Source organism: Brachycentrus maculatus, unplaced genomic scaffold (genome assembly GCF_059751285.1).
Source record: "Brachycentrus maculatus isolate JH-2025_06_01 unplaced genomic scaffold, ASM5975128v1 h1tg000334l, whole genome shotgun sequence".
Lineage (NCBI taxonomy): Eukaryota > Metazoa > Arthropoda > Insecta > Trichoptera > Brachycentridae > Brachycentrus > Brachycentrus maculatus.
Window position 1 is genome coordinate 500,619 of NW_028281083.1, and position 23,099 is coordinate 523,717.

At 31.1% G+C, this 23,099-nt stretch overlaps 1 protein-coding gene across 8 annotated transcripts; it reads right to left on the reverse strand.

The window, feature by feature from the left end:
- Positions 1 to 1,618: 1,618 nt before the first annotated feature.
- Positions 1,619 to 22,869, reverse strand: AP-1gamma (adaptor protein complex 1, gamma subunit). Of its 8 annotated transcripts, none has more exons than XM_088268889.1 (18): positions 22,672 to 22,869; positions 20,801 to 20,862; positions 17,774 to 17,915; positions 16,687 to 16,875; positions 16,329 to 16,567; positions 15,890 to 15,966; positions 14,668 to 14,685; positions 11,824 to 11,919; positions 11,416 to 11,742; positions 10,878 to 11,096; positions 8,060 to 8,276; positions 6,689 to 6,830; positions 4,566 to 4,812; positions 3,769 to 3,879; positions 3,274 to 3,514; positions 2,969 to 3,129; positions 2,487 to 2,579; positions 1,619 to 2,402 (listed from the first exon to the last, which is right to left on the reverse strand). In XM_088268889.1, the coding sequence occupies exons 1-18, from the start codon at positions 22,731 to 22,733 to the stop codon at positions 2,301 to 2,303; spliced, it is 2,745 nt and encodes a 914-aa protein (XP_088125015.1). In that variant the 5' UTR covers positions 22,734 to 22,869; the 3' UTR covers positions 1,619 to 2,300. The 8 variants fall into 8 exon arrangements, with proteins under 8 accessions (XP_088125015.1, XP_088125014.1, XP_088125019.1 ...); XM_088268888.1 differs by having other exon boundaries at positions 4,566 to 4,827; positions 22,672 to 22,811; XM_088268893.1 differs by lacking the exon at positions 22,672 to 22,869 and adding an exon at positions 21,403 to 21,919.
- Between the last annotated feature and the right edge of the window lie 230 nt (positions 22,870 to 23,099).

Below are 23,099 nucleotides of genomic sequence, written 5' to 3' on the forward strand. Positions count from 1 at the left end.
GCGTGATACACACTTGCACAATGCAGTAAAATAATCAAGCTAATTTTACAACTTAATTGCTTCAGGAGTAAACTCATTTTTCTATGTTTTTAAAAACATGTGCTATATTTTTTTCTAATCCGGTAAAAATTACATTATATCTTTACCTCCCTCTGAAACCAGAAAGCTGTTTTTTCCCCAAATAACCAGTTGAATAGAGCTTCTTAAGTGTGCTAAACACATAAATGCGGGCACATGTTAACATAATATATTTTTAATATAAAAAACAAAACTTAGTGCTTAGAATAAGAGAGGAAAAACTTACCAAAATATATTCTATAAAAAAAGAATATAATAAATAATACATATTTGTTTTAAGTACAAGAGTCAGTCAATACATAACATAGTTGTATTAATTTTTCATAGTGAAATTGAGAAAAAAACAAATAATTTAAAAATACTGAAATTGTATTGGTGTAGGAAAATTTTTAATACCATTTTGATGGAATATTTTGGATACCTTACGTAAACATTGAAACTCATGATTTTATTAATTGTTATTCAAGTTGTGCCGTGTTTAAAGCACTTAAAAAAGCAATGAATTCATATTAAGATAGAAGTTTTTGTTTGATAAACACATAAATAAATAAAAAAACTTACTGTTCGAGAAAGATAGTGCCACTTGTCATCGTTTGTGCTTTGAAAAATGTAGGTATTAGAAGATCAATTAATTTGTGATGTAATTAATTCATTTGAAATCCAATGGAATGTAGGTAGATTTTTTTGAAAAAAAGGTTGCTTTGGAATATTTTTGTACCTCTGCATCACAGAAGACCAATTTGTATGTGTATATACCGAATATTTAAAACAAAAATATTCTGGCCAGCGTTCAATAGAAATATGTCCTACAGAATCTAGTGATACCTAAATGTACATTATAACTACCACATATGTAGAATATTTAATGTAACTATAAAATTAATTTCAATTTATCAAAAAGCGAGTATTTCTTTACTGCATAAAAAAGGGATGGTTACTGAAATAAAATATTCTCTTCTACCGAGGGCTAGTTTCTTACCTGACTTATATGTACATGGTTAAAAAGCACTTAAACCTCAACAGGCATCCTATTCCTTTAAAAGGATGTTCATTAAACCAAAAATTTTACACAGGCACATATTTCATGTGAAAATATTGACTAGTGCATGAGAAACATAAAATCACAATAAGTGATTTTATATTCAATCTGATGAAATAATTGACAGTAAGTTTGAAAGTTGAAATATGAATGAATGAAGTACGGAAGATGAAACTTGTGAGGCAGATTTTTTTTAAATAAAAGGTTCAGCATCAAGCGTCATTTTGATGTATTCTATTCTGTAACCACAACAAGGTGAATGGCACATACCTACTTTGTAAGTCATCTGTACTTCTGATTCTTACTTTACTCATGTCTGGTCTGTACATATAATAATACATAATATGCAAAAACACAGGTCTCCCTATTCTCAACTATGTATTAGAAGTCTTAAATTGTCACAATTTTATCATCATTACAATACAAAATTAATGGTGTGTACATGAAAGGAATTTGTTAGAGAAATATGAAGATTAGCAGTTTGAAGATGAGGAAAGTCAATTAAAGGATATAAATAACTTTATTAGCATGTATTGTAAATCAACTGTTAACAATATATTGTTGAAGTTTAAAATTTCACATAAGAGATAATAATATAAATTTAACATAATACATATTATTTACTATAAAGATTCATAAAACTTTTTACAGTGTCACATTTCTATATAAAAGAAAAATGGTGAAAAATATAACAATAAAGTTTACAAACATAATTTTCGAGCTTTTTAAAATCACTAGAAATTTAAGTAGTACATATGTATTTTTTACAGTAATTATGAACAAGTAGGTTATCGTAAAATATTTAGCTTTTGTATTAACATCCAAATTATTGTTCCACATCTGTAAATATAATGACACATTTATACTATTAGAATATTGCTTACTTGTTTGTTTTGCTACAATTAGCTGAAAATATAAAACTGTAATACTAGATATTCCGATAAACTTAAGTGAGCAGAATCTGAAGTGCTTTAAATTCCGAAATAACTCAAATGCATCGTACGCCGTAACGGATTGTCCTTTTATGATATTCATGAGAAAATATAGTTATCGTACAAGTATTTACACAATGAGACTGATTAAATTTAGCAAACACAATACATTTTGGCAGGAGTGAATGACGATTACAAATTGCTTTTAGTCGCTCGTGGAAGTGTTCTCCACGAGGTTCCGCAGTGTCGTGTCAGTTCCACGTGTCCACTGAGAAATTGTTCACTTCCGCCTGCTCCAGGACGGGAACGCCGTCAGCGGTGTACGACACCCGGATTCTCAAACGGAGGGTCGCCTGGAAATAGGTTTTGAATTTTGGTTAATTCTACATTCATTATTGGTACGTTCACACACGACTGAATTCTAACAGCGAACTCACCTTTGTAGTGTTGGTTATTTTGAGTACTTGGGTCACTTCACCCTGGGACGGAATAACAGTTCCTGACGGGGATAGCATTTGCAGTTGGAATGTCTGAAAGTTCACACATAAAATATTAGACAATATTAATAAAAAAATTATGAAATAACATGTACAGTTGAACTATTATTATAACATTACCGTTGAATTGGGACTCATTGGGTCTGGGACATTGGCTTATTTGAGCGGCAGCCCCAATTAACCAAATAAAGAGATCCTAAATTTACCGTCTCGATAAAGCTAATATTTTCCCAACCAACCAACATAAATTAGTGTTATTTCCTAGGATTGGTTTCCGTTCATTTCAATTTAGCTTAAATAAGCGACTGCTCCATTAGCCAGCATCCCAACAAAGTATAATCGATTGTATTTGAATATAAAAACATATGTTAATAACAAAACGTCAACAAAAATTTAGTTCAATTTGTAAGAAAGGAACTTACTTTGGGGACAGCAGCTTGGAATAAGAAATCAGTCATTGTTGACTGCGAACTGTTGTTGGCAGTCATCGTTATCTTCACGGTATCACTTTGTTCAACACTCTTCTCCAGGGCGAACGTGATTTTTAGACCATTTTTGTTGAAGGCAATCATAGAAGGAAGTTCTGGAAATTATATATGAATTAAAGATCTACACCAATATGATAATAAATATTTTACACACTATAATGGAGTTAATTCAACTCCAAGTAGTCAAGCGCTACTTGGAGTTAATGTCTCTGACAATATAAACGAGTCATATTTAATACCTTTTGGTTCAATCGCATTAGATGAAAAAAGTCCATCAACGAGGAAGTTAGAATTGTTTTGTTGCATCGGGGATGCCAAGCCCAACATCTGCGGTGTTGAAGTCATGTTGTTGTTGACAAGACTGGCTGCCAAGTTGGGGTTTATCATTACGTCGTTTATATTAAAGGAGTTCTCCATATTCATGGGAAGGGTGCTGGCGGGAGTGTTCAGATCCAAGCCTCCAAGAAGGTCCAACAAGTTCTAGAAGAAAAAAAAAATTGTAATACATTAGCTCACATATGCGTACTGCAATAATGTTTAAAATATCAGTCTTTATAAATCAAGTCAATTATACTGAATAACGGTCAAGTAAACCATTCAAATTATTGTTAGATTTAAATATCATGTTTTCATGTCGAAATTAATTCAATCAAAAATGTAATTTTTTAAATGTTCATTGTAAATATAACAATATTTTGTATGAGCAAATATCATGTGTGAAAGAGCGTCTTTACCTGGTTATTGGATGAAATATTAGTTTCAATGATGTTACTTTTTTGTGAGATTTGTAATGTGTCTCCATTGCTCAAAATGTCCGTTCCACCAAGAAGATCGAGTAGGGCATTCTGTAAAAAAAAAAAATACTTAACCCAATGATCCATGCGGCTCGCATAACCGTATGTGTTTTCACAAAACAAGCCCCATACGCAGCTGACATAATCGTATGTGTTTTTACGTTGCTCCAAGTTTCAAACCTCAGTTCAACTTGGAGGGATTTTTTCATGGTGTGAAACTTTGGATAAAATAATACATCAATCCTTGGCCTTATGACATCTGTTGAAATATCTGACTAATAATATGTAACATTACAAGGATAAATAAAAGAACAGATCCCTGATTTTTCATGACGTCGATAATTCGTCTCACTCTCGACGATGTGCAGGGTCAAACTGTCACAGATCCTAAAGCGATTTACATATAACCCATTTTCGATGTTCGTATGATTTTAATGATTTTTCTGAATTATTTTTTACATTTTTTAAAATTTTTTTTAAAAGGATTTTATTTCCAATTTTGAAAGAGATATTTTTGTCAAATTTGAATTATCGTTGCTATCAATAAGTTTTTAGCATCAATTTTTTATTCTTAACACTTTGAACTTCAGTGTCAGTCACTGGTAGCCCACACAAGGCATTTTAATTGCGTTTCGTCAGCCACCGGAGGCTGACACATTGTACCTTATACTGTCATATAAAGTCAATATACATATTATACAAAATGGTACATTCTGATTGAAATGTTATAATATTACCTCTTCATTGATTCGATGGGACGTGGGACTATTGGCATCCGAGTCATCTCCGTTGCAGTGAACTCCCAAGTCGTCAGCGGAGTCCTCTGCGTTGGTGTTGTGCTGTATCTCCAGCGGGGGCATGCGCTCCAGGAGAGCGCCCCGCAGCGGGGCGTGGCGCCGGAACAGCTGGGAGAACTCCACTCCCCGCTGCTGCAGTTCCACATTCAAATGGGACCCAAACGTGTCGATGATCTGACGTATTTTCCTATAGAATGGCAATCTTTTAATAATTATTATACAGTACTTAAACTTCACATCACATGCGGGTTAAAGGAAGAAAATTAACAGGAAATTAAAAAAAAACAAATGAAAAACTAACAAGAAATTATTTCAAAACAAAGAGAAAATGTAAAAAAAAGAAGACAAGCACAAGCAAAGAAGAAGGGAGCGAGAAATAAATAAAAAACAAATAGACAAAAACAAGAAACACGGGGTAGCAAAAGTATAAAAATTTATAATTGGAAACAGAAAATGATTAAAGAAAAAATAACAAATCAAATGAAAAATCATAATATGTAATAATAAAAAAACAGGGTTTTATTTTAGTATGTAACTGTATTGATAGTTATAAGGGATCTGTTGTAAGCTAAAACAAACAAAATTCTGTGTATCTGAAATAACTTTTTTGATTTAAGATACATTGTTACGGATACCTACACTACCATAGGTACAAATACCCCACACATATTTCTATTCTGTTCAAGTAGGATCAAGAATTTATCTTTATGGGTTTTTGCAATTGTTTTAACCAATTGATGTGTCATGATTTTTTTTAAATAACTGAATCCCAAAAAAACAACAAAATTGTATCAAGTAGTGATATATGTACATAATTATAAAACTAGAAATAGGAATATAATAAAATTACCAATTACAATACCATATCAGAAAAGATCATATATTCAAAATTGTTTAAAGTATGCAGATTTAAAAATGTATGAGTTAAAGTAAGCTGAAAGAATTTCAAAATAAATGTTTCAATAATTAATGTAAGAGCAGTATGTTTATTATTATGATATGTATGTAGTATAAGTACTGTAGTATGTAAATGTAAAACATTGGTTAATATATTAATCGTATTAAATAAAAAAATAAAAAACATTTCATAAAATTTCAACATTAATAATATTTCTTTTGAAATTGCCTATAAAATTTCTCATTTTGGAAAAATATTGTTAAAATATGTATGTACATGTTTGCTGCTTTCGCAAAATTACTAAATAGTAAATGTAATAAGCATACAAATGAAACTAATGGCTATTGACTCCTAAAAATTATCAATACAGAGGTTAGAATATAAAATCAAAAGGATTAAAAAAATAATTAAATTTAAAAAATTTACTTAACACGTTGTCGGCGGGACCCGGCATTTGCCGTTTTTCGCGGACTGTCGGTCAACTGCGGGACACGGCAAATGCCGTTTTTGTCGACTGTCGGTTATCGGCGGGAAACGGCAATATACGGGTTTGTTATCAGTGTGAAATAAAACGTATTGAGGGGTAATCTGCTACCTGGGTGTTAGGCGATAGTCTGTTGACGTTATTTGAGATGTCTTGTCCAGATTGGCTAGTATGTCGCTTGTAAAGGCATCCCCAGAAATCTAGAGTTTTTATGCAATATCAATCTCAAGTTTAGTTTGAGCCATTTCACATATTGGACTATTTTTCATACCGGTCGCACTGTTTTGTTTACTGTTTGGTATGTTATTATTTGAATATATTAGCATTGTATAGGGAATGATACCTCGGAGGGGAAGACTATTTTTTATAGTTTACAATGCTTCTAAAATTGTGAAATATGGAATACTTAATTAAAAATTATGATTATAATTTATTTTTGATGATCAAATGTCATATATGATTTCTTTGAAAGTTTCAATCGAAAATATTATTTGGTTTAGAAATTGTGTCAATTTTGAAAAAGCGATATATTTCTGCGCTAATCGCGAAAAACATCCGCTACAGGCTAGAGTCTATTGTTCGAAGCGCCCGACTACAATGTGTTAAATGACTTTTAGAATATTAACACACGGCAAATGAAAGGGGAGTTATGGAGAAAAGAGAAAAATGTAATAAACTTACTCATCTCCATTGGGGAATCTCGTGGACAGCTTTGTTAAAGACAATAGTAGATATTGTTTTGTAGTAACAGACAGTTGGGTAGACCACAATAGTTTTTGATAAACATCTACAACCTGTTCTTCAGTGGGAGTTTCAATTTCATCTGAAATATAAATCACCAGTTTTATAATCTTAGATAAGTCACCACATTATTTATTCTCTATAAACCAGTTTAGGATAAAAGTAAAAATGTTGAAAATTACTATTCCCTCCAAGAATTGAACCAGAGAGTTTATACATGCATAATGTTTAAAGTCAGCACGCACCGGTACAGTGTAGTTTACTTTTAGGAGATATTTTGTATTTGAAATATACATAGCAATTTGTACTTGAAACATTTTCAATTTATTTTATTTTATTTAAATGAAAAAACTGCCTATGGAAAAACCCGTATAAATAATCACATTATAGAAAAGAGGGTTGTATGAAGATATTGAATGAATATCTATTAATCATTGAGTATACAAATTACATGCTCAGCTTTTTTATTAAAAATAAATATTTTAAAACTTATTTCTGAGAATACTCATATTCTATATATTATATTTATAATACTTTCATATTATAAAAAAACTACTAAAAATATTGTGTGTAGCATAGAAATACGAAGAAAACAAATGTAAAAAAAAATACATTTTCCTGGCAAAATATCATAAATGCCAGCTAGGTTTTAGTACATGTACTTACTCTTATCTGCACCCATTGGTGCATAGGGCACTGTATTGTATTGACATAGTCTTATCTTGATTGTTACTTAAACGAAGCCAAGGTCATCATCACTCCTGCACTTTCAGGGATCGGTCCTGGGTAATATCAGATTCTAAAATCACTAATATTTATTTTCACCCCCCCTGAGATTCGAACCCGGGACCTCCAGCACAGTAGCTAAACACACTAACCATTACACCTTGAAGGTGGACAGTACAAGTACTGAAAATAAATATTTGCTTGATGCAGAAAAACTTTTGAGCAGCCAAGGACACGCCTAGGAAAGTTCAAAAGACCATATTGTGGATGTACTGGCAAAAAACGTTAACTACACAATATGCAATTTTGACTAAATGATGCATATTATAAAGTTTTCAACGTTCTATAAACTGGCAAAATACACTTAAGTAATTTGAAATGTTATATTTATGTGGTTTAAAAAGTAAATTAAACTTCATGTTTAATGTTTAATAGTTAATGTTTTTTGCCAGTATACCCACAATATGATCTATTACCTGTCATTTATGGTATTTTAGGACTAGCAAAGAGCTAAATTAGAACTAAAGTGACAGCTTGAATTTTATGTATGAATCCATTTTATGCATTAAAAAAGTGTAAGTTTACCATCTGCTTCGGCAGTGGCCGGGTCCACCAGCATGTCTCCGTACTCGCCGATGACCCACGCGGCTGCCTGCGCCAGGGGCTGGCGTTCTGAGGCCGTGGAGCTGCTGAGGGAGCCCCACAGGCGCCGCGCCGCCCGCGCCTGCAGTCGCGTGTCCCCGCACCCCGACACTAGCTGGATGGTGCACGACACCATGTCGTCCCGCACGTAGTTACCCGCCTGTACATTCACTTTAAATTAATTTGTGTTTTGTAACTCTACAAATAACATACACACAAAAACGATGAATCAAATATGATTTTATTATTACACACATCTTTCTATTACTGACAAAAATATTAAACCATAAACTATTTTGATAAAGTGAGAAATGATAGAATAAAATAGGCAGATAGAAGATATACTTAATTCTTACATGTTTACTTATTGTCACTTTCTTTTTATATTTATTTGCGATTTTGAAATATTTTTGGGATTGCACTAAGTTATATAAAGAAAACTACAATTGCCATACAATTTTTGTTTTTTTTGCAAATATTGTATTTTTTTTATTATGGGTTGTTATTTTCCTTAAAACATATTTTTTTTATATGAATGATCTAATTGCTTACATTTGAAGATTAAAATCATGAAATAATTTACAAATCACTATTCGGCAAAACTTCCCATGTACAATTTTGGACTGAATTAGTGAAGTCAACATTGAAAGTTTCAATTCATAAAACATTGAATACATATACAGTATCTACTCAATGAATTAGGGCCACGCAGAATTTCGCGCAATTTCTCAATTCAAACAGGAATAACTCAGAGAAAACCTTGAATAAAACAACCTTGAATTTTATTTACACATGAACACTTTATTACGCTTAAATTATGCATACACTTTCATATAAATATAGTTAGTATTTAGTATTTCCACCTTTGGCAGAAATAACTGCCTCAATTCTTTTTGGAATACTTAAAATGCACTGTTTTATCATGTTTTTTATTTCTTCGTCTTCTGACCAAATTTTTTGAATATTTTTTTTTAGACAGTCTACTGTCAGATTTGGAAATGAGTATACCTTATTTTTTAACATGCTCCATACGTTTTCTATAGGATTAAGGTCCGGAGAATTTCCAGGCCAGGGGAGCAAAGGCAGATTTTTGTTAGAAAAAAAATTATTATTGATTTAGCCCGGTGGCAAGGTGCCCCATCCTGCATGAAGGTGTATGGACCTTCTGTTGGGTCGAGTGTATGGTAGAAGGGCAATAAAATTCGTTCGAGGACCTGCTTATAGGAATTTTGGTTCATTGTTCCTTCCACGAAAAACAACGGCCCAGGTAAATTGTTAATAATACATGGCCATATCATTGTTGCAGGGGGTGTTTGATAACTTTTACCACACAGGCCTCATTGTAACGTTCCATTGGTGTTCTCCTGACGAATCGACGGCTCTCTGTCACGGCTTCTAACCGGCACTCATCACTAAAGATGACCTGAAAAATAATGAAAATTTAAGTTTAATTCAAATATATAAGTTTATTTACTAAAATGATATGTTGAAAATTACATTTAAATAAATACCTTTTTCCAATCATCTACCGAGTAATTTCGATGTAGCCTGGCCCATTTTAATCGATCCGCTTTCATTCGTGGTGTCAATTTTGGTACTTTTACAGGGCGCCTGCATTTCAGATTTACTTCGTAAAGACGTCGCCTCAGTGTTGATACCGATATATTTATACCCTCTTCTTCCAATTTTATTTTTAATGTTTTTGCTGATGCACTACGGTTTTCTAAGGCACTTTGAACGATTTTTCGATCAGTCCTCGGTGTTGTTTTTCTAATCCTACGACAGTTCTTTCGCCGATTGCTGGTGGCGGGTGACTGATTTTTTATTGATTTTGAAATTCTGTCCACTGTTTGACGAGAAACGTTTTCTTTTTTTGAAATTTCTCTATTAGATAGTATTCTTAATTTCAGTAGCACTATAACACTAGACTTTTTTTCCTCAGAAATGTCTTTACTTTTTCCCATTTTGTCCTTTTCAAAAAAAACACTTGTGTTTACAAAAAAAAATTATAATTTATGAACTAAAATTAAAAATTAAGTTTTTTTCACAAGACACGATAACTATATAACCTCTCTAAACAAAGCAACAACCAGAACTGAAGAAACTTCACTAATAAATGAGATAGGACTATTTTTTGAACTTTCAACTATCTGTCTACCTGTGCTAATTAGGGACCTTTCTCAGAAAAAGGGTTTGAAATTTTATAAAGGCTTAAATTATCCAGGTATATTTTACATATTATTGAAGGTAATATACATGATATTAGATGTCAATAGAAAACTTAAAGTATTTATGTAAAATAAATATAATAATCCAAAAGATTTCAGAGTATTCAAAAAAATAATGGGTGGCCCTAATTCATTGAGTAGATACTGTACATAGTGAACAAAACATTTTTGAGAGGAAAACAATGAAATGGAATTAACAAATTCTGAAAACACACTCAAGTATTTCTTCATACATATTGAACACATTCTGAATTAAGGCAATGAAACATAGTACATATGTACATATTTTCAAAGTATGACAAAAATATATGGATATGGATATAGGTTTATTTAAGTTAAAGTACATAAGTGTTGAAAGAATATTTCACAAATGAGTAACATAATGTCACGGAGACACTGAAGGAAAGTTGTTAGTTTACGCAGGTTAAAAACTTAACAGTCTTAAATTTGTCTGCTCCGATGTATCTGAATACTTTAGATACCTCAATGTTTATAGTGATTTACAATAATCCATTCAAAATGGTTGTACTTACGGCTATTAAAACTTTCAGCAATGTGTCGAGGTGCCACCTCTTGGTCGGGGCATATTTTTCTGCGGAGAACACAATCGCACTGGCGCACTGGGCCTTAAAGTCGGGGTCTGATCGCTCCAGGAAGGCTAACAGTTCTTTCATCATTGTCTTGACATTTTGCCCGTTTACTAACGCAAACGATAACTCCATGGCCCTTCGTCTAATAGATACATCAGGATCCTATTCAAAACAAAAATATTTATACTGTCAATTTTTTAAGCGAACCTTTACATAATAAAATCTATGAAATATATATTTCGGGATAAAGATTTCATTTGTTTTTTAACAATAGTTGTTATTTTAGTTGAATACCAATTTGAGTGAATCGATTGAATAAAATCATTATCATTTATTTAATTTGACATATTTCTGTGAAAAATAATATGTTAAAACCAGCTACGGAATGATGAATATTTACAAAAAACATATTTATTTAAAATCGCAAAACAGTAGAAACCTATACATAAATATTAATAAAACAAAATACGGATAATAATACCTTTAAGCACTCCAATATGGTGGTTCTGTGCCTCTGCACTGCTGATGTATCCACATGAACTGTCCTGAGTAAAGTATTCAAGGCCACATATCGAATATTCTTATCATTATTCAATAAAAATCTGCCCAAGATATTGATAGCTAGAACTCGTAAGCTGCTCTCGGATTTGATGTCCATTATTGACAAGACAGTCTCATACAGAATGGTGTTACCGACATTCTTGCTAGTTTCCGTGTTGGTCGCCACCTGCGCCAGTATATCGTTCATCGCTTCAGATGCTTCTGCGTCATTCTTGCCTAGTATGCGGAGTAAGCGGAGAATTTTCACCTGAGAAGGGTCAAATATATGAAACAAACAGGTTTCGATGCATATGAACACGGAAGAAATCGGACAAAGATTTTAAAATACCTGTAAGAAAGGATCAGAAACTCCGCTAACATCGTGTTCGGGAGAATATCCAGCCAATATCAAATTCTTGAGTATTCGCACCAGGTTTGGAACAATCTAGAAGGTAAATTAGTACAAATAATGAAATTAATATTGAAAGTTACTTCATCTATGTAATTTAACGCAAGCAACAATATTATTTATATGAAATTTTTATAAATTATATCAGTTGCATAGTCTAACTTGTCATGCAAAAAAATCCCTAGTATGCGCGAGTAGTAAAATATCATAAAGCAAAATTATTATTAAACCTTAAAACTTCTTGACAATGCAAATTGTATTTTTTCTTGATTTTAAATATCTTATTTCAAATAACTTAGTATATGTATGTAGTTGTCACTATGGGGATAGTAAGTGTTTGAGATACTTTATCTCTGAAAATAAAGAATTTAGAAGAAAATTGAAGCGACACATTTTTTAAGAGTGGTACAGAAAAGATTACATAGTTAATATTAATAAGTCCCAATTAAAATACATCATTAAACAGTTTTATACATATACTTAAATAAACAGTAATGAGTTAATATCATAGCACAGTTATGTACAAATATAATAATAGTTAATAAACTGGCATGACTATTAAATATGAATATTTTTAATAAATAAAATTAAGTATTCATTTATAAAATGTGGTTCAACATAAGTTTTGATTTAAAACATGGAATAGACCAAATAGAAAACCTCCCTTACATTATTCGTAACTTTTATTTAAACATTAAAAGGATATCATTTTTAATTGGGAGATAGCACTTACAGTTCACTTATATTCTACATTAACTTGGTAAATTAAAAATTGATTAGATCGAAAGAAAGAAATTTCAAATTTCTTACATTTATGTTTAACTATAATACTGTATAGTGCATATAAAATATTATGTGTGAACAATATCAAAACCCCTTCACCAGAACAGGAACTTAAAAGTAATTTAAAAAAAAACACACTAGAAGCCAAACTTGTTAACAATCACGGATATAATTTATTTTATAAAACAAACATAAAAAATTAAATGATGACGGTTAGAACCAGGACCAGGGCATTGTGGAAAATTATTCTTCTTTCCCAAGATTCAAGAATCTCGTAAATTACTTCAGAGAGATATAGTTATTATAGACTACTTAAGTTATTAAAATTTTCCACCCCGCCGGCTGTACACAATATGTATGTCAAACAAAAAAGCTTTATTCACATTAAGCGATAAACGATAATTAAAGAAAAAAATGTATTATAGATATAATATTATAAGAAAAACTCGAACCACAATAACACATTTGTAGATGACCAATACCGCTAACAGATATTGAACTCCTAGAAAAAAATGCTCTTGAGGTTACTGCTTTCATGAGAAGGATCATTCTTTACGGAAGTGATCACAATATTTTACCAGTGAAAAGATACAATTGTACACTTACTTGATTGATATTTTATTTAGATTTCTCACAAATGTTAAAAAGTAAAATATTTAATTACAAATTATTATTTCTTATATTATATTGAATTATGCTAATCAAAATTATGATATGAAATAAAATGTAAATATCAATATGTACAAATTGAATTTCTAGAAAAAAAGTATAAATCTTCAAAATGTTAAAGCAACTTAAGAAAATATCATATATTACATTGCATATTTGAATACTCTGTAATTTGCATGTATATGAAGTAAATAACTGACTAACGTACAAATTCAACAACACCAATTCAGTGAAATCATGTCAAATATCTGCCATTATCATTGCCTGACAATGACAGTTTGAATATAATTTTTAGAAAAACAAAATATTAAAAACGTGGAAATTGTTTGAGGTAATAGCAATTAAAACCATCATATTTCTCATTGGTTTACATAAAGATATAACAATAACACATGGACAAATTTATTTGGAGAATTTCTGGAGGAAATTTTGATACAAAATTGATTTGGATGATGCAAAAATTTGCAAAATTTTAAGATGTATGTTTTAGTTAAGATGTAAAACATTCTACATATAACATTGTTGAAGTGTGCAACATCAACCAATATGGAAAAAAGTACATATATGATAAAATCCATTGAAAGCATTACTTTACAAAAAAGATTTGTATGTCAATTCATACTCTAATTTTTATATACTCCTCTTTTATATTATAACTTCTATGGGTTTTACCATTGATTATTTTCCATATTGTTCTTTGATGTATAAGAACTTCAGTAAGAAGCTCAAAAATATTTGATAAGAGATACATATAAAATATAATAAAAACTAATAACCTTCTAACTGCCGGAAAAGTATGAATATGGCGGTAACCGTCTCATCACAAATTTATAATCAAAATTGTCATACTTCAGCATGTCGTGATTATCAGAAGAGATGTCTTTGCATGTTTCAATATTAATAGTGACAAAAGTGTTTGACCTTAGTTAGTAAAACCAATAGGAAAGGCATACGTGTAAAAGGAACAAGGACATTTTGCATAGCCGGCATCACAAGAAATGAAGAAACAGAAATGTGAGAGGTGCTATCACGGTTGGGGCAGTTAAAAGGTTAAAAGACACAGATTTGGAATAATAGAATCATTTATATGGTCCTGGATGGAACTATGGATGGTTTCATGCTCAATGAATGATAACAAAATAAATCTAGAAGGATGAATGTTTTGAAAGCGTAAAAATCACCAAACTATCATCATGCTCCCAAAATTAACATGTAGTCCTAGATGTAAAAAATAAGGTTAGAAAATAACCAAAGCGAGAACCCAACAGCAAACACCACACAGATTTTAGTTCATGCATGATTGTGAAATTATGTATAATCTGTAATGTTTACCTCGCGCTGTCCGCTTTCCTACACCATGATAACAAAAAAACAGTCATTAGAAGACAGTCATTTTTGAGATGATCATTTAAGGAGCTTAGGAAACTTAAAGGTTATAAATTCATAGTTTTTTAAAACTTATAAGTTATATGTACGTGAGTTACAGTTTACAAAAAATCTATTACTATAAATGAACCTGCATTATGAAATATACGTCCAATATTTTCTCACAGAAATACATATATGTATAGAGCTTCAGCCAAAAACCAAATAATTTAAACAAAACAATCGAGGATAAATGCATTTTTTAAATTAAATAAACCATAATCTATTTAATGAACATTGTTACAAAGCAGTCTTTATACTGAGTGTCAAAAAGGCCTAGAGCCGCATCTATCGCATTTCACAGGTAGATGTAAAGTTAGACTTTGGGTAAGATCGTTTATATTGGGTATAACCAAGGGTTTTCCGGACCCGTTAAACATACATATGTTACGAATACATACCTTGTTCACCCAAAAGACAGTCATCATTTTGTCAAATAGAAATAATTTTACCGAAAGTGTCCAGTACCAGATTACTAAGGCTCATGTACAATAGATATTGCTTTTAAAAAAAATTACAAAAAATATGATATTAAAATGCAATATTTGTAAAAATATACATGTTAGGATTTTTTATTTACCATAAAAAATGCTTGGTAAAAATTTGGTCCTGTAACCATGTATATAAAACAGTGTTCACGGAATGTATAATTTAATGAAAAGGAAAGACAAAAAATGTAAACGTAATTATTTTTAAGGTATTTTCTATACTTCATCAGGATACTTAACTGTTTTAATTCACAACCTTTCATGCAGTTGGTTACCACAAATTAGTTAATAATATAATTGAGAGCAATAAAAAAATTAAATTTTATCAGATTATAAATGCAATAAAAAATGCAGCTCTCTCGGAAAAGATTTTAATTTCATTCCTTTTGAGATTGTTTATAAAAAATTCTGAATTATTTTTAGAAAAAAGATTTCTAGTTTACATTCCAAGCAAAAGCATCTTGACAGATTTATATTTTAAATGTTAATTAAACAAATAATTTGTGATAATGCGGCGGACATGCATCTTATATCATACATTACTCAAAGCACTTGGAAGTCGAAATATAAAAAAAATACACTGTTCACTCTTTACTAAGAAATATTATTTCCGTTGTAAAACCAATAAGTGATATACTTACTTTTTTGAAATGATTGAGGGTATCGGGACTGTTTTCACACATTTCTGTTATAAGCGTAACTCCCGTAATTAAGACCCCTAGAAGAAAGAAAAGACCATTTGTAGGCGATAAATAAATAATACTTAATGACTCCTCTTACTACATATGGTAGGTTACAAAATACAACATTACAGGGCAAGACTAAACATATTTTTGTCAGGTTAAAATTTTAATAACACTCTCCTTATTCACTTTGTGTAATACTACTTAAAAAGTGTTTTTTAAAGTGGTATTAAACAAAGTAAATGATTAATGATAAGGAGAGTGTTATATTACCAAACCACAAAGTTAACAATGCTTTTAAAATACAAAATACGTAATTTTCCTATTAACTTTTGCATCTAAGAAAAAACGTAATTAATTTCAAGAACACAATTTTTAATAAAAAAAAGATATGTACCATGATTTTTTTCAGTCAGTAGACTTCTAGTGGCTGGTAAAAATATCTCCATTAGATCTGGAACCCTTCTGATGATCCGGAATGCACAGAGGGCCGCCTTTTTCTTGATATATGCATTGGGTGACTTAATCAATCTTTCCACCTCCGAAGCCAGATCGCGGGCCATTTCCGGAGACGCTATGGCACCCAGTGTACACAGCGCCAAGCCGACAACAAACTGCGTAGAACTATTAAGATCGCTGAAATTTAACAGAAATAAAAAAATAAATACTAGGTCAAAATTCAATAGTCCATTTGTGTTCAAAATATCAATTCAATCGCAGAAGAACATATTGCACATATATTAAATTTGATTTACTTCTTGAGACAGTTGGTGATCAGAAGATGGACATCTTGCCGCTCATCAAGTAACAACATGGCTCCGAGGTATCCGATCCGCTTGTCCGTGAAGCGTGCGCTGGCTATCAGCTTCAGGCACTCGAGCTGCCCGAAGTGGGCTTGGTACCCGAGCATGTGTATATATAACAACTTCGCAATGTTGCGACATCTGAAATCAGTGAATTGTTTGAGTTTTATTGATGGCCGATAGTTACGTACCACTATACAGGAAATCCTCTTTCAAACATAATTGATTTCCGAAAAGTGTATTTTAAAATATTTATTGAATAATGAATATACAAACAATGAATATACACATATAAACGTAAAATTGGTTATTAAGTTGCATGTATTAATAACCCGATCACTGCGGTGCTTACATCATTTAAGGGTTTTCAGTATTCTTTCCTAAAAAATTAAGTGTCGGACTTATATTGAGTATTGGTTGCTTATAAATGATGTGGGCACCACACATCATTCATAAGCAACTGATACTCGAAATTGCCTCAGGTGCTCATAGATGTATGTGAGTACCGCAGTAATATCACAGTAAATTTAAAGAGACATATTTGTACTTTCAGAAGCTTTTTTGGACTAATACCCTAGAATGCAACAACTGTCAATTTAACATACAAGAATCAATATATCGTAAGAATATGGTGAAAAGCGACCAAGTCAATCCTGTAACTTTGATGTAAGATAATTTAAATTCTTAAAAAAAAAAATAGTTTTATGTTCAAATATTCTAGTTTAATTACAACAACATTATTAGTCATTGCTCCGTTCTTCTAAAGACTCTTATCCGGAGCCAATTGTGTCACTTGATCAGTACTGTGGTTCAGGTACCGTCTAGAGTAAGAATCAATATGTATATTATGAGATTAAAAATCTTCCCCAAGAAATTAAACCCGGGACTTCCAGAACGGCAGTGAAACGTGCTAATTACAAAAATGTGGAGGCGGACAATTATGCCATATAGAAACTATATTTTTTTCAAAACTATTTATTTTGGAAATCAGAATCAAAATTAATTGCAGTACTAATTTCAAATAGTAATTCTCACTTACCTCCAAACACTATCCTCTTCTCTAAATGTTGAGCGAATGTAAGCACATTCTTTGTTGACAACAGTTCTTTCTTCAGCCGCAGTCCGAGCAGCCCTTATTTGCCTTATTAGATCTCGTAGTCTGGTAGGAGTTGGCATGCGCACTGAAACAGGTCAAACATTAATACCGCAAGCTAAAAGAGAACTGGTTCAAATCAACACCAAGTAAAATTATAATTAAAAAATAGACATTTATTTATTGATTTGGCGTTTAATTTGTAGTAATGGCGTTCCATCACTTATATACCTAGAATTGTATAGCTACATAAGGACCGTCAGTCCATTTAATCTTTACATTAGTTTGAAAATGCCATAACTAGGCGAAAAAATTGTCACAATATTAATTTTTATGTGTTTTTTTTAATAAAATACAACTTAGTAGAATCAAAAAATCTGTGTTTGATTTAAAAATTAATACATAAAATAAAAATAGATATATGAAAAAAGATCATACTAGAATCTTGACAGTCAGTAAGGATAATGTACGAAATGATTGAAACTAAAATTGAGCCCTTAATATACGTAATTGTCAGATATCAGTAATTTAAAATACAGTGACAGTAATTTGTATTTCTAATATTTGTGTATTTTAAAATTTATAACAAAGTATTAATCAAATATATCTTATTATGTTCCACAGAAAGCTTTTAGCGCTCCAGGCGAAGTAAGTATACTTGAAAGATAAATACATATATTGATTTGTGTATGTATGTTTTCTAGACAGCTTATTGATTGTAGCTCAATATTTAATCACACTGAATTAAATTATGATGATTGTTTATGGTTTCTTACAATGCTATACTTGATATTTGACCACTTGAGATGTAGAATTAATAAATATTCAAGGATATTTAACTGAAAGTAGAATAAGAAAAATATTATTGATACTGGAAACCAGAAAGAGTATAAAGTGCTCCGGAGATGATGAAAAAATGAAAGTGTTTTTTTCAAGCTATTTATCCAAAAAAACATGTACATTACGAATATTTAAATTCAATGCATAACATACATATTACAATATTATAGAAAAAATAATAAATGTAATTGATAGAAAGATTTTTTTATTGGAGTAGAAGGATTCTGCTTCAGAAAATACTTTCGGGAACATAGAACATATCGAAGTCAGAAGCGATATCACTTAACATATCAGTAGCTCTTTAACCTTCCCCTCTCGGTTATATGTATTTACTACAACTCGACTTTTTAAATGAGAATATCAATATAAAATATAATAGATACGGGCTCACAATTTATGTATTCTTCCGTAGTATAATTATGTATTAAATGAAAGTATTATAATATGAAGTTATTCTTTTGCAGCGATGGAAATAAATAATTTGTGAAAAAATCGGGAATAAAATCACCAATACAAAAACGTTTCTGTGTGTGCACGTGTGGCATGGTTTGTAAATATACGCGCATGTCGTAACATGTTTACCCCGCCAGTCCAGTAGTGCGCAGATCGTCTCATGCGGCGGTCGTGTCGCTACGCTAGCTATTACGGCCACTTACGATGTCTTTTTTTCTCGTTTACAGATAATTATCAGAGCTAACATTACAAAATTATTACATTTTAAATTCAACTATGGTCAATAAACATTTAGCAAAGAAACCACATTTTCACATGGTATTCAAAATACAAATCACCGGTGCACGCAGAAGTTTTTAGCACCGTAAGGGAAGGGTTAAACAGGAATAACATTTGATAGGTTGGTACTATATATTGGAATGTGAAGCAATCTATGATGACACTGTATTAGGTATCATCAGGAATATGTAACTAGTAATTGTCGATTCAATGATCATACCATGCAACCTTTGAAAAAAGCGTAGTCAAATACAGATTCCTTTTAGTCATTAAGTTATTTTAGCCAAATATAACCTGGAGAAATGCAGTAGGGATAAACCTTAATACTGACCATCTCCGAGGTGCATATGTGTTCTGAGAATTTTGTGAAACCAATTAATCCAATGGTGGATAGGGTACTGCAATTGATTATTATGCGGTGTTAATTTTTACCTTAATACAGTGGAACCTCTCACAACGAGTAATTCGCATAATGAGAAAAAATTTCAGAAAAAATAGCTCCCTTAACGAGCGACGTTTCGCATAGCGAGTAACAGAGGAAGGGCAAGTTCCTTTTTCACGACATTCACTTGTGAACCAGGACTTTCGCAGCTTGGGAAGAAGGTTTACCAAGAGGACCCTCACTTTTGCTTGGATTAAACTTTGGTCAGACAGTGTTGTCAAATGTGATTTTGAATCAGTAACTGTGGAGTCTACATTCAACGAGGTTGTGTTATTAGCTAATATCATGGGACTCGAGGTGGATAACAAAGATATTGAAGAGCTTGTGAAAGAGTGCAGCCAAGAGCTGATCACCAAAGAGCTTTGAAAGCATGGGAAAATGTTGCATCGTACATTAAGAAGCATCACCCTAATAAGGAGGTGGCTATTTATGCTACAAATTTGTTCAATTAAAATGCTGCGACACATTTTTGCCAAATTTTGAAGCGTCGGCAAAAACAAATGTCTTAAAACAATTTTGTAGTTAAAAGAAATTAATTATTTGTCATAAATTCACATTTTTATTTCCGTTTTTTTTTTCAAATATAAATTATATACCAAGTTTTTACACTTCTTAACAATTTATAAGTAATTTTATTTGAACAAACGTTAAAAAAAAATAAAATGAAAAATTGAGTTTTCTTTCGGCCTGGAACGCATTATCGTATTTTACATACATTTGTATGGGAAAAAATGTTTCACTTAACGAGTGTTTTGCTTGACGACTAAGATGCTGGAATGAATTAAACTCGTTATGAGAGGTTCCACTGTATATTAAATGTTATGACCAATATCACTAGTCTGTTTTTGGTTAGTTGGAAGATATTTCATAGAGTCAATTCAGATGGCAATCTAAGGTTACAAAAACTATTTATTACTTTTTTGTTGAGGCGAAATTACAAAGGAATTCAATAATATTACCTCTTTCAATAGCTTCATTTACCACTTGTTTAATGGTGGCAATATTAAAGGCCGGGTTAAACCTGAAAAAGTGACAATGACAATTAGCAAAATATAGAAACTCAAAAAAGGGAAAATATTTTATTTGAATAGTGAGTGAAACAATGATGCAAAAAAAAATTATAGCAAAAATAATGAAAACAAACCTACCTAGTTTTAAATTAAGATTACTACAAATGTGATATTTTGAATGTCATCATTTCCATTTGCATTCAAAATAGAAATTTCAATAATGTAGGAATTTTTTGTATGATTTAATTACAGAGTAAACAATATGAACAGAGTAAATAACAGATCCCTAGTAATGCTTATGCATTCATTTTTAATGACTAGTTTGTGGTAAAGAGTAAATTAAGGTCACAGACTTGTTTGTTAAATATCTAGTGACTTGTTGAAAGTACGCGTTATAATAAATACTTATTTATGAAATATGAATTATTATATATGTATTCAACGTTTTTAAATGTGATTGCAATATAGTCGAATTTAATATTTATTATATTAATGTGATAGTTATGGGCAGTCATAGAAATGTCAAATATCATATTAATATGCATAATTACCCGGATTCTGAAGCATTCATCGTCGGTCTTGGGTATTATACTTAATAAAAATGTATAACACAAATAAATAACGGTAGATTATTTAAAATTAAAGTTTATAAACGTAAAACAGCAGATGTTAGATAATTTTGTGACATTTGTCACATATTTGTTTATAAAGAAGACTCGCTCTCACGACTTGAACATTATAACACAATGATAAGACTAAACGTTAAACGCAAAATGTTGAACAATAAACAGGTAAAATAAAACAACACAAACTAATAAGGAACTTTTCTCATTTCTGCAGTGTGGAATGCAACACAAGAATCACCTGCCACCTATGGTGGCTATGTTAAAGGCACATTTTAGAAAGTTTACACTTCATCTTTTTTCCGTGAGTTAATAACTTAATATCCTAAATATTTAAGAACAAAAACTGATTAATAAGTTATTAATTCTGTTAATATGTGAAATACTAATTCACGTCAGACAGCTGACCATCCCATGCAAACTAATATTCAATATGGCCGTCAATGGCCGCAAAATGACGTGCCAGTAAGAAAAAAGGTTCCACGCTGACAATAATCATAATTCAACGAAATTTTTATTGGCTTTAAAATTAACTTCGCTGTTTGAAAAGAAACAAATTTTATAAACTGATATTGATTATAAAATTATACAAAGCCGAATCATTAAAATGTAGATATCTAGGCATTGTGTGACTGTTAGGTACTTGAAAATTACCTATTAATTTTTCTTAGGTGTGTTCCATATAGAAAGAAGCCTTCAAGTATTTTCTTATCATAAAAAAATTAGGAATTAAATCGATGTATCCAGATTCCAACCTAGTTAATAGCCAAACGATCAGTTTTCTTGGGTTCAGAGCCAACAAGAAAATGAAAACAAAAATCTAATGATTTACCATTTTCAAAGTAGGTAACATTATAATAGGATATACATTCCCAAACAGTCCACAGTTCCCAAAAAAATGTATATGTTTTGTGTATTGCAATACGCTCCCCCCTCTCCCAAAAAATATATCTATTAAAACTACATATTCTGTAATTTTATCTAATTTGTCTGTTTTTGGGCCTACTTGTTTACCAAAGTAACTAATTAATTATTAATGAATATAGTTCATTAAAGCAATACTTTTTTCTTCAAATATTCTGTATTCAAAGTCACTAGCTTGATGGATAAAAAAATATCGATAGTTTTGTATTTATATTAGGAAGGTAAGTAGGCGGAATTTAAATTATTTTGATAGATATAGAGTTTATTATCTACCTGCGGTTATGCTCAGGTGGCAAAACACTCCAATCTTGTTCATATATAGAGAATAAATCCATTTTTATATGATATTTTTCATTCCAAGGGTAAAAACAATTTATTTTCACTACAAACTTCACATTTACTTAATATTATTTGACTATGTACAAAACTACATCTTGGAGAAATAAACACATTCACATTACTGATAAGAATGGCATACAACAGAATAATACTCAGGCGTTGATTATACTAATATAGTATATTACTCAGGTGTACTTACTCTTATCAATGATTTTATCAGTAGTTCCCTTCGTACAAGTAATGCGTCACAACTGAAAAAAACTGTTTTATCTTTGTGTATTTATTACACTGAAAACAAATTGAATGAAGATAAAAATACGAAGACTAGGTAAAGTGTTAGCCTCATGTGTAGTGTAGTAGCT